General features: G+C 47.9%; 1 protein-coding gene across 10 annotated transcripts in view; it reads right to left on the bottom strand.

Annotated features, from left to right (window-relative positions):
• The window catches only part of LOC132493189 (synaptotagmin-9), a 391713-nt gene that overhangs the window by 95824 nt on the left and 283871 nt on the right, over nt 1-12018 (bottom strand). For 3 of the 10 annotated variants that reach the window (XM_060103496.1, XM_060103494.1, XM_060103497.1), the window contains exon 3: nt 9461-9675. The exons of 6 other annotated variants lie outside the window; for them this stretch is intronic. In XM_060103496.1, coding sequence (XP_059959479.1) covers nt 9461-9675 — 215 coding nt within the window. Of the gene's footprint in view, nt 1-9460; nt 9676-12018 lie in introns of those variants that run through there. One more of the 10 variants, XM_060103499.1, reaches the window with a different exon arrangement.

Below are 12018 nucleotides of genomic sequence, written 5' to 3'. Positions count from 1 at the left end.
ACCCTAATTAATAGCACACCAGCAAAAGTCACTGGAATTAAAAGGTGTTTGGAGAGATCTTCTCGCCTTTGACGATGGAAGGTCAAGTCTACGCTCCCAGGACGGGCCCTCATCCCTCTGGTCTCCTTCCCCCGCCACAAACAGTGGAGGCCTCCCAGGCCTACCCTTATGTCCACTGGGTTCCAAGGAAAATAATTCTTTTTGCCAGCTGACTCAGGTACACTGTCCAGCGGCTTCATTAATGAGAGGAACTTATGTCCTCTAAGCGTTGGGAGGGGGTGGGGGGAGGCAGCTATTTTCTCATATAAAGCCCATACCTTCTTCCTTGGGCTTTTAGACTTTCCAGCATTTGTCCCTGACTCCCACCTAGTGGCTTCTTCCAGTATTGCACAGGGACAAAGAGCCTCCCCACAACCAGCATACCAGCCTAGCAGGAGTCCCTTGGGAGAGAAGCACAGGAAAGAGAGCGCTGACACCTACAACTCTCGAGCTCTCAAGTTCACACCTATAGTGGGGAGGGCAAGAAGCACGCACTGGAAATGGGCTCACATAGGCTTCGCTTATTTCTTTTTTTAAAAAACAATCACCAAATTTCCCCTTTTCTAACATCCAGAAAGCCAAGATTTTCCTATAAAACTCCCGTCTGTGACTTTTCAAAATGAACATGTTTGCCACATAAATACCCCACCCATCTCTTGCTCCTGGCCTTGAGCGGAGAATAGAGATACAGAGAGGAATCGCAGGGCACGAGAAACTCAAGCTCACGGTTTATAATTCTTAAAACAGCTTCTCCCCGTTTTTGGGTTTTTTTTTTTCTGGTAACTCCTCTGGCTTTTCAATACGGTGAGCAGATTTGCTTCTCTGGCCGGAATGAAAGACTGCAGGCTGAACCTGGCGGGAACGTCGGGGCTTTGTGGGAGGCGCTGGGAGCTGAAGGAGCCACCATCTGTGACACGGTGGCTGCGCTGATGACGGGGGTGGCCGTGCACCCTCCTGGACTGGTCTTTTTGTTTCTGGAGAGACTGGTTAAGAAGGTAGCTGAGGGCACGCAAACATCTGACGGACAGACTGACACAGGTCAGCACACAACCCAGAGGGGCCTTACTTCCCTTACAGCCAGGCCCAGAGGAAGCTGCCGATTCAGGGCCTCCCATTTCACGGCTCCGGAGATGACCAGAGATGACGGCCTCGGCCAAGCCCCGACATGGGGCAGCTGTGCCTAGAGGGGCTCCCTAACCTGTCTCCACTTTGCAAACCTAAACGTCTAGACTGAGGAAGGCAGGGGCTGGTGGCTACCAGGGGGCCGCTCTATAGCCTTTAAACTGCAGGACTGGAATGCGTGGCCAGATCCTGCAGACGGACTGTCACACCAGCTCTCATTTCCAGTAGGGAAACTGAGTCCCAGAGGAGGGAAGAGAGGTTCATCCGTGGCCACATGTGAGTGGCAGAGAGCCGGCCTTTTGCCTCATCCCACACCGCCTCACCCTGGTTTGCTCCCCTCCACCTGTCCAAGCACGCTGACCAGGACACCTGCACCCTGGCTGAGGAGAGCATGGGCCCGCTGGGAGGCCACACCGACTCCACGAACGCTGCTTCCAGAGGGCGGCACAGAGGACAGCCCCTCTGGAGCGTCTCTGCCAAGCCCCCCCCACCCCCACCGCCCTGGAGCCCGGGCTCTGCCCTGACTTGCCCACACTCCGCTGCTGCTGGGTTTACCTGCCTTTCTTCAGACTTCACCTTCAGCCCCCAAAGCCTCAGGTCTTCACCAAAAATCTCCCTGACTCACATCCAAAGTAATAAGAGTGGAACAGACTGATGCCTTGCAGATGACGAGTGTGTGTGCCCAACTATTAGAGAAGGCCCCAGAGCTGCTCCATCTGGAGACCCTGCAGGCTCTAGTATCACTTGGGCATCTCCCAGGAACCTGGGTCACCCGCCCGCTTACCCCGCTAGCTGGCTGTTTCCCCAGCCTTGCAGGGCCCACTGGAAGCTGGCTGACCAGCCCTTTACGGGCTCCACTCTCCCTGAGGGCTTCATCGCCCAGCTCACCACAGGCCTAGGAGGCAGCTGCAGGGAGAGGAACAAGGTGGCCCCTTTCTAGAACTCAGCTCCATTCCCATCACAGCAGAGATGCTGCAGCCTTCCAGCCTGGGCCTCAGCTTCCTCCTCTACGAGTCCTGACCCTGAGCTCGGCCCCGTCTGCCAACCATGAAAGAGGCTCACACTCTTCTGCTATCACAGGACAGCCTCACTGATGCTTCTCTGCAGGCCAGGCTCCGTGATCCCTGCTCGCCTTGGTCTCCAGGAGCCTTTCCTATACAAGAGCCCCTTCCGAAGCGCCTTGGCACTCCACCAACTTTCTGAGGCTAAGCCCAGAGTTCAGATACTGAAACTGTGCCCCATAGAGTTAACAGAAGCTGATAATAGAAATGATTGAACTTGTCTTATAAAACAACAGATAAGCGAACAGCTTGCTAAAACCCCTTTGATTGTAAATTGCCTTCATTAAGTTCACTTGTTTTTTTCTTTCTTTCTGTTTTCCTCCCTTTAATTGCATACCGTCCCAGCTTCATGCAGCCCAGCTGTTTTACAGGCACTTGGAGTCAGCTCCTGCCCAGTGTGAGCCGGCCAGGGACTGGTTGGCACCACCCTAAAACTGGGCCTGCGCAGATGTCTAATGAATGGCCTTCTGACATTAAAGGAATGGAAAACTCCACCCTCAGATGATGCTAAGGGCCTCCAACTGGAATATGCAGAAGCATTAACCCAGATGCACCTGCGCAGAACACCGATTTCCTCACTTTTACCCTACTTCCAATCGCCTCTCCCCTAGGACCACCCTCTTTTCCCATAAATACTCCAACCCCCTCGCCTTCAGTGAGGCAGATCTGAGACATTCTCCTGTCTTCTCACTTGGCTGCCTTGTGAATAAACTCTTGGCTGTAAACCACAGCATCTCAGCATTTGGCCTGCTGTGCATCAGGCAAACAGACCTGGTTGGGTAACAGTTCTGCTCCTAGAACAGGGGAATCCAGGCCCTTTGTTCCTTTCTTCATTGAAGTCCCAGAGGGACCCCAGCTTAGAGAGACCCGCACATACCCTTCCAGGCCTGAAGCCCACCTTTCCTCATTCTATTAGGGGCCAAGGAAGGGAGGACTCTGTTTTAGGCCCCAAAGCCCTGGAAACTTGCCCACCACCTAGCACCACTGAATCCTGGGCAGTTCTGTTCCATAGATACTTGTGTCTTTAGGATGAGCCTGGCTTGTTTGTAACTATTCCCAGGCCAAGAATCCCTGCTGCTGCCAGCTAATCTGTGTCCAGCCCTGCCAGCACCCAGCAAGGAGGAACCAGCCCCACTGTAAAGAAACAGCTGTCCACACACGGGCTTTCTGACCACGGTGCACTAGGACCACAGCTCCCTCACCATTCAAGACATAAGGGTGGGGGCCCAGGGCTAGTCCACTATGTGCTCGAACCACCAACCGCTTCCCCACATCCACTGCGGCCTCTTCAGCAGCCCTTATTTCTGTGTGCTACAGCTGCCAGTATCTGTGACTGAATATCCCAGTTCCAGTTACTGTTGAACAGTAACAGGAGACCACGATTCCTACCCTCTCACCCCAGCTAATTATTGGCCCTTGGGTGGAGACCTGACCCAAGGGCAGCTAATCCAACGCAACAACCTTAAGAAAAATCTCTCCAAGGCAAGCATTCCCCCAACCATTGTAAACAGACCCCAAAACAGATCTGCAAATCTGAATGCAAGCTGTTTTCTGCAATGCATCTTGCAAAACCAACCACAGCTGAGCATAAATGAAAATCTTGAATTTCTATTTCTTTGGCAATTAACATTTCTTCATAGACCTGGAGGGCTTGGCTCAAAAATTATGAGTTAAGCCAATGAGATTCTTTTCTTCAGGGGTTCACACACAGACACACACAGAAAATAAGAACTTGTCAGTCAACAAGAATAAAATCACACCTAAAGGACGTGTGACAGTCGCCCTGAGCTGTCTTCCTAAGGGCCATTTATTTCCCCCCCCATCATGGTTCCTTCCCGACAGACACCCCCCCCCCACCATGATCAGTGAAAGCACCAACACTGGTTCCCCAGCCTCCCTGGCAGCTAGGGTATGCACATGCGAACAAATCCTGATCAGTGGGACCATATGAGAAGCTGGGGGGTTTCAGAGAAATATTCCCATTTTATAAAAAGAGGACATATTCTACCTCTGAACACAGCTGTGTGTGTGTGTGAGGACAGGCTGCCCGGAGCTGCAGCAGCCTTCTTGCAACTGTTAGGGGACACACCTGAGGAAGAATCAACACCCTGAGGATGGTGGGGAGAAAGATAAGAAAAGCTGGAGCCCTTGAGGTCATCCCAGAGTCACTGATTTAACCCTGGGACTGCCTATCCTCTGGACATCTCATTAGTGACATTTAAAACTCCTTACTGGGGCTTCCCTGGTGGCGCAGTGGTTGAGAGTCCGCCTGCCGATGCAGGGGACACGGGTTCCTGCCCTGGTCCGGGAAGATCCCACATGCCACGGAGCGGCTGGGCCCGTGGGCCATGGCCGCTGAGCCTGCGCGTCCGGAGCCTGTGCTCCGCAACGGGTGAGGCCACAACAGTGAGAAGCCCGCATACCGCAAAAAAAAAAAAAAACAACTCCTTACTGTTTATGCCACTTTCTGAGAAAGAATCCCAACTGACAGGTGTCATAAGGCAGGGTTGGATCACGCCAGGCCAGCACATGACAAAGCAGTAACTGAGGTTTACGACGAAGGAGAACAGCACAAACACCCAAGGGACATACAGATAGCATGAATGAGAAACGAGAAGGCACAAGGACTGCCTGCCTGAGCCCTCGAGCTACCTTGTTAGCTCCAATTTTAAGTCACATGGGATTTTTTTTTTTTGGGTAATAATTCAAGCGAGTCTCTGGTTTAAAGCAGTGCTTCAAACTTTAATGTGAATACGAATCACCTGGAAATGGTTCAGTGGATGAGGCAAATTCTAACTTTTTTTTTCTTGAAGACAAGCTATCAAGTGATGCCAAAACTGCTGGTCCATAGACCACAATTTGTACAGCAAAATCTTCTAAAAGTACCAACCTAATGCAATCTAAAACCAGTCTAAAGAGGAGCAGTGGGTTTCTTCACGGCCTTGGATTCTATCTCCATACAGATAAGACCTGCTATGGAATGTGTGTGCCTTGTAAAATGACTTTCAGTTGCTGAGACCTAAAATACACACAGGTGGTCTCTGTCTAGAATCAAAACCTTAAACATCCAGCCCTGGTATCTTGGAATGTTTATATGAACCTCTGACCTCCCTAAAAGTACACCATTCATAGGTTGCTGATGGCCATAACTACTCCAAAAGTTTTATGAATGCAACAACTTTTAGAAAAATCTCTCTAAGGCAAGCATTCCCCCAACCATTGTAAATAGCCACCAAAACAGATCTGCAAATCTGAATGCAAGCTGTTTTCTGCAATGCATCTTGCAAAAACCAACCACCACATCGACTACTTTGGGATCAAAAATATTTTTTAAGAATCTTTCGGTAAATTATAGAAGTTAGATCCATACTTCATTGCACACACTAAAAAGACTGAAGATGAATTCGAGTAAACCATGAGATACAAATCAAACTATAAACCTACTGGAGAGAGAATACAGGTGAATATTATTTGATCTGAGGTCAGGCAGGGCCTTTCTAGAAAGAAGAACTCAAACAGGAAAGACTGATAAAATTAGTTACAGTCCTTTTAAAGTCTTTGCCTCAAAAAACCACCATAAATAAACAACGTTTTAAAACAAAGTGAGGAAAAGAAATGTCACAAAGCAAAGGGCTAGTAAAAAGTCATTTAAACATAAGAAAAACATTAAAATCCTAATAGGGGTGGGGGTGAGAGAACACAAAATATTAACAGACCAGCCTAGGGCAGGCACACCCAAGGGACTCAAGGTGATCTCTGGTTGTGGGGTGGGGGTGGGGGGTGGCGCGTGTGAAGAAAATATTCAAGCTATTTTCTTTTTTAAAGTTTTTTTTTTATGTGGACCATTTTTAAAGTCTTCATTGAATTCGTTACAATATTGCTTCTGTTTTTTTTTTTTTTTTTTTCTTTTCTTTTTGCAGTATGTGGGCCTCTCACTGTTGTGGCCTCTCCCGTTGCGGAGCACAGGCTCCGGACGCGCAGGCCCAGCGGCCATGGCTCACGGGCCCAGCCGCTCCGCGGCATATGGGATCCTCCCAGACCGGGGCACGAACCCGTATCCCCTGCATCGGCAGGCGGACTCTTAACCACTGCGCCACCAGGGAGGCCCATGCTTCTGTTTTTATGTTTTGTTTTTTGGCTGCCAGGCATGTGGGATCTTAGCTTCCACACCAGGGATCGAACCTGCACCCCGTGCACTGGAAGGTGAAGTCTTAACCACTGGACTGCCAGGGAAGTCTCTAGAGCTATTTCCTTAATCCGTCCTTTAAAAAGGATTTTCTATCTGGGACTATGTTTTATAATTTACATATATTAGGACAGTTCTCCATATATGAATATGTATATTTGGAGAATGAATATTTTTAATATTGGGGTAAGAGATCAAAAGTTTGGAGACAATACAGAATATTAATAAGATAATAAAAAAAAGCCTTCCTACTAAACAAAGAAATGCAAAGATAAAATGAAGCCATTTTTCCTATGAAATTAGTAAAGCTATTTTTTCAATCTTAGTGCTTGTTGATCAGGATACACCTCAAACCCTGCCAATGAAAATATAAATGAGTAAAATCTTTCTGAAAAGTGGTTTGGAAAAATGTGTCACAAGGCTTAAAGGTACTAATACCTTTGATCAGAGTTGCCAGACTTAGCAAACTGTATGAAACATACTTATTAAAAATTCATTGTTTATCTAAAATTCCAACTTAACTGAGCATTCTGTATTTTGTCCGTTAACCCTGCTTTAACTCTATTATTCTACTTTCACGATTCTATCTGAAAATATTTCGATATAATGACAAATATTTCTAGACAAAGACAGTCTGTGCAGCAACTCCATATCATTAGTGAAAGATTAAAAATAATTTCAATTCAACATTAGAGAAATGGTTCCATAAATTCAGGCACATCTATACAAGGTAAAAATACACAGTCACTGTAAATTATGTATTTGTAGTCTTTCTTTATCCCACTTCATGCAGATATTCACAAGTTCTGCTGAAGAAATGTCCACGTGTTTCCTGCCCTGTATCTGCTAGAGATGGTACATACTGTACAGTACACGTGCACTGTCTCACCTTTCTAAAGTTTAATAAGCTCTGAGTTCTAAAATGCATGTGGGGCTTCCCTGGTGGCGCAGTGGTTGAGAGTCCGCCTGCCGATGCAGGGGACGCGGGTTCGTGCCCCGGTCCGGGAGGATCCTACATGCCGCGGAGCGGCTGGGCCCATGGGCAATGGTCGCTGAGCCTGTGTGTCCGGAGCCTGTGCTCCGCAACGGGAGAGGCCACGGCAGTGAGAGGCCCGCATACCACAAAATAAATAAATAAATAAAATAAAATAAACAATAAAATGCATGTGGACCCAAGGGTTTCAGACTGAGGAATTACGGACCTATCATTTTCTTGAAGCTTCATAAAATTTTCTGTGAACACTACAGCCTGAGTCAGTAGTACTTAGCAGGACTGCAGGGGTTAAAAGAGTTAGCGGAGACGCAGGTGGGGACTTCTGTCCCATTATCAGCACAAGTCTGAGAGGACCACCAAGAACCGCCTTCATGTGGGGGAGGGATGAGGAGCCAGCTTGCAAACCTGACCTGTAACAGGCCTACCGGAGACCCATCCAGCAACCTTCACCTTCCTCTCTGGGCATTATCGGTTGCTACTGTAACGAATTACCACAAACTTAGTGACTTGCAAAAACACAAATTCATTACCTTATAGTTCTGGAGGTCAGAAGCCTGAAATGAATCTCACTGGGCTAAAATCAAGCCGTTGGCAGGGCTGCTTTCCCTTCTGGAGGCTCCAGGGGAGAGTCCAGTTTTCCAGCTCCTGGCAGCTGCCTGCATTCTTCGGTTCTTGGCCCTTCCGCCTTCAAAGCCAGCAGCAGTGGCGGGCGACTACCTTCCCCCACGACATCCATCAGACACTGACTCTCCTGCCGCCCCTTCCACTTATAAGGACGCCAGTGATTATACTGGGCTCACCTGGATAAGCCAGGCTGCTCTCCCTATTTGAAACTCAACTGATTAGCAACCTTAATTCCACCTGCTTCCTTCCCCTTTGCCACATACAGTAACTTATTCACAGGTTCTGGCCATTAGGATGTAGACATCTTTGGAAGGCCGTTATTCTCCCTACCTATGGGTATGCTACAGAGCTCCAGGCAGACAATCTATGTAATGAAAATGTTGAACAACACATATAATGAATATAATAAAGAGTTCTTCGGTGTTCTGAGGAAGGCATGGGGATAAGACCTTATTGACAGACTCCTGAACAGGAGTAGCTAGGACATCTGGGATATAACCTGTCTAATCACAAATGACTTGGCCTCCAGAAAAGAGGATCTCAACCTCCTTCGTCTGTGGTTTTCAACATCAACCTGCCCCTCCCAATTTAGTGGTCCTGTTCCTGTCGTGCTATCTCTGTGCATACTTTCCAATTTTGAATCAGATCCACAGGACTCTAGCTTTAGAAGACTGCATCCCAGCTTTCATCCTCAGACTCAGCTTAGGTAATAATCACATGCTCCCTCTGGCTTCCCAGCCCCGGACTGGGTGCAATCCAGATCATTTCCAGAATGGGCTAGTTCCTTGCCTTACCCATTCCCAGATATTACTAGTCTTTTAAAGCTGACTGGCTGGTCTCCACAGGGAAGGAGACGGGTAACAAAAGCCAAAAATTTACAGCTTTGGTTACTCATCTGCTTCCCTTAGAGACTAGCAGGTGTGCAGGATTGATCTAGAGAGGGCAGAAGGAGAGTCAGGAAACCTGCATTCCACTCTAGGGGCAGGAAGGACTTCTAGGGCAAGGTGGTCTGAAGAGTAGGGGCAGCAATAAAGGGATGGATGAGGCAACAAGGTTCTAGTTTGTTGTAGGAAATGAGGGGCATGGTGGGTTCAGCTGAAAATAGAGACCCCAGCTAGGGATTATAACACAGCAAATTGTGCGTTTACTATCTGGGGGGAAACACCTTCCATGTTCGCTCTTCTCTGGCCCTGCATTTCCCCTTCTCAGGAGAACAACGGGAGGGCACAGGCAGGCTGACTGTGGAGCTTAAGCTGCTTGACCAGGCCCTACCCTTCTGCTGGGAAGGACCACCACCCACTGGGGGTTGGCCAAATCTGGACAGGAAGCAGGAAAAGACTGGACAGTGCACAGATGAAGTAACAGCCCCAGGCGATGGTGGCATGCCAGGGGCTCCGTGACCGTGTTCCCCACCCAGGCCATGGGCCTACTCACCAAGCTCTCCTCGAAGCACTCCTTTATGTAGGCAGCTGTGGGGCCTGGGATCTGGCTCAGGAGGGTTGCTCTCTCCTGAGAATGCTCCAGCATCTCCAGGGCCAACCTCAAGTCCTCGACGAGATGGAGCACCGGGAAGGGGTTCCCGTAGGAAGCCGTGGAGGCCAGTCCAGGCTCACAGGTACCATCGCTAATATCTACCCCTGTGTTAGTGCCTGGAACAAGAGAGAGGCGGGAACCTTGGTAAGAAGGGTGGATGCCAAGGGCAAGGAACTGATAAACAGCAAAGTTAGTGAAAGGGGAGAGGAAAGGGATGGATAAGAAGCTTAGAGGAACCACTTCTGCCTCAGCAGAATCACTCACAAAGTGAACTTTGCAGAAATCACCTTTCATCCTGGGTTGGGCATGAGAGAGGCACATGACTGCGCCCATTGGGACTGGCTTAGGGAAGCTCACACCTTCAGACAGCTGCGAAAGCACAGCTAGACCTCACCCACGACCAAGGACATGTGTGCTAAAATGGTGAGATGCCAGTCTTCAGCTCTGATATTAATAAATTTGTCCTCTTTTACATTATAGACTGCACAGATGGCCACCAAAAATCCGTCCCATCCTTGTGTGGGCATTCTACTCCCCTCATCCTGAGGTGGATGCTGACTCTGGGCTGGTCTAGTGACTTGCTCTGATCAACAGGATGCAGAGGAAGGGATGCTGTGTGGGGTCTGGTGAGGTTGAGTGAATCGAAATCTTTCTAGATCTTCCCGGTTGGGAGATTCTATACCCTCTGACATACTCACACTTTTGACTTGTATTTATTACTGTGTGTACCCATATCTCATCTCCCTTTATGGGCCGTGAAGTTTCCGAGGGCAGAGCCCCTGTCATAGTTAGCTAACATAGTTATCACACCCCCTGACCTGTGGATGGTGAGGGGGAATTGGACTGAATGTCTGTACATATGCCTGGATGAATAGCTAAGAGGAAGAGTACCTAGATTTCCCCAGAGATCTGGGATACTGGGTCTTTTTCTAAATTGGTATGTCCCAAATAGGACTGTTTTTGCCTTTCTAAACCCCACCATTAGGGACTTCCCTGGTGGCGCAGTGGTTAAGACTCCACACTGCCAACACAAGGGGCCCGGGTTCGATCCCTGGTCCGAGAACTAGATCCCACATGCACGCCACAACTAAGGAGCCTGCCTGCTGCAACTAAGATCCAACACAACCAAATTAAATAAATAAATAAAAGAAACCCCACCATTAAAAAAAAAGTCTTCTTTGCATAATATGTACAGTGATATATTTTTCAAACCAAAACTGGGGCAACAGAGTCTAACAAAGGATTCCTGTGCTTCTTTCATCAGTAAGAAACACTTTAGAAAATATGGTTCATAGTAGAATTTCTAGGGCATTTGGATTGTTTATAAAACCAACAGAATAAAATATTTGAAGTCAGGACTCTTGCTGGAAAATGTGGGCTGTAGGGCTACCACATCCATGGTTACACTGCAGCCCTGATGTCTAATTCCAGGTTCCTCTACTCTTTTAAAAGTCAACTTCCTACTTGCCATGGCAGTCTTTGGAATGAGAAATCCACACAGAAGGAAACAATTACTATTTGATTGCCGGTTTGCTTTCTGAAAGGGCAGGATAGAGGGAATCATGGATCACAATCCACAAACAAGTCCATGGCTCTGGGGAACTAGGAAACGGCCCTATTACCCACACTCTGATGTGTGCTCAGCACTTTCTGGCTCCTGCAAATACAATTTAGAGTTGACTAGGAGAGGCCACAGCCAACAACTTCAGGAAAGAAGATGAACAGAAGCAGGGCAAGACCCCCCAATCTCCAAACAAATGCTAAGTAATCCCTCTCCATCCTGGACACACTTCAACACACACACACACACACACATTTATAAATGTAGGATAAGTCAGGCCAGGAGTAGGTGGGAAGACTGAGATTTTCATTTACTTTATATCACTCTGTGGCCTTGGACAAGTTCCTTCCATTCTCTGGGCCCCTCCCTGCCCTAAATCCTTGGGATTCTTCCTTACTATTCAAATATTGCATATGTGTGTAAATGTGTATGAGTACATGTGTATCTGTGTCTATTTTTCCATATGTATACACATGTAAAAGACATTAATTTCTATTTCTTTGCAATTTCATCAACACACAGGCTCAGAAAATGGTCCAGAATGGTGAAACTTCTAAGGCCCATCATTAGCAAAGGCAACAATCACCCAGGGAATTCCCTGGTGGTCCAGTGGTTAGGACTCAGAGGTTTCACTGCTGTGACCTGGGTTCAATTCCAGGTCGGTGAACTAAGATCCCACAAGCCTCGTGGCACAACCGAAATAACAACAACAAAAAACCAATCACCCAGAAGACTCAGTTCCATACTCCACACACATTCCCTACAGATGATCAGTTCCTATGGAAAAACTACAATCACAGAGGAAAATACATCAGAATAGGACTATCAGATGCAACAAATAAGAAAATGCATGCCTTCATACCTGGGTTTAACAAAACAATACAAAAGAGACAATAAC

Source organism: Mesoplodon densirostris, chromosome 7 (genome assembly GCF_025265405.1).
Source record: "Mesoplodon densirostris isolate mMesDen1 chromosome 7, mMesDen1 primary haplotype, whole genome shotgun sequence".
NCBI lineage: Eukaryota > Metazoa > Chordata > Mammalia > Artiodactyla > Ziphiidae > Mesoplodon > Mesoplodon densirostris.
Note: the sequence above shows the minus strand (reverse complement) of the source record. Positions and strands in the feature narration are given on the sequence as shown.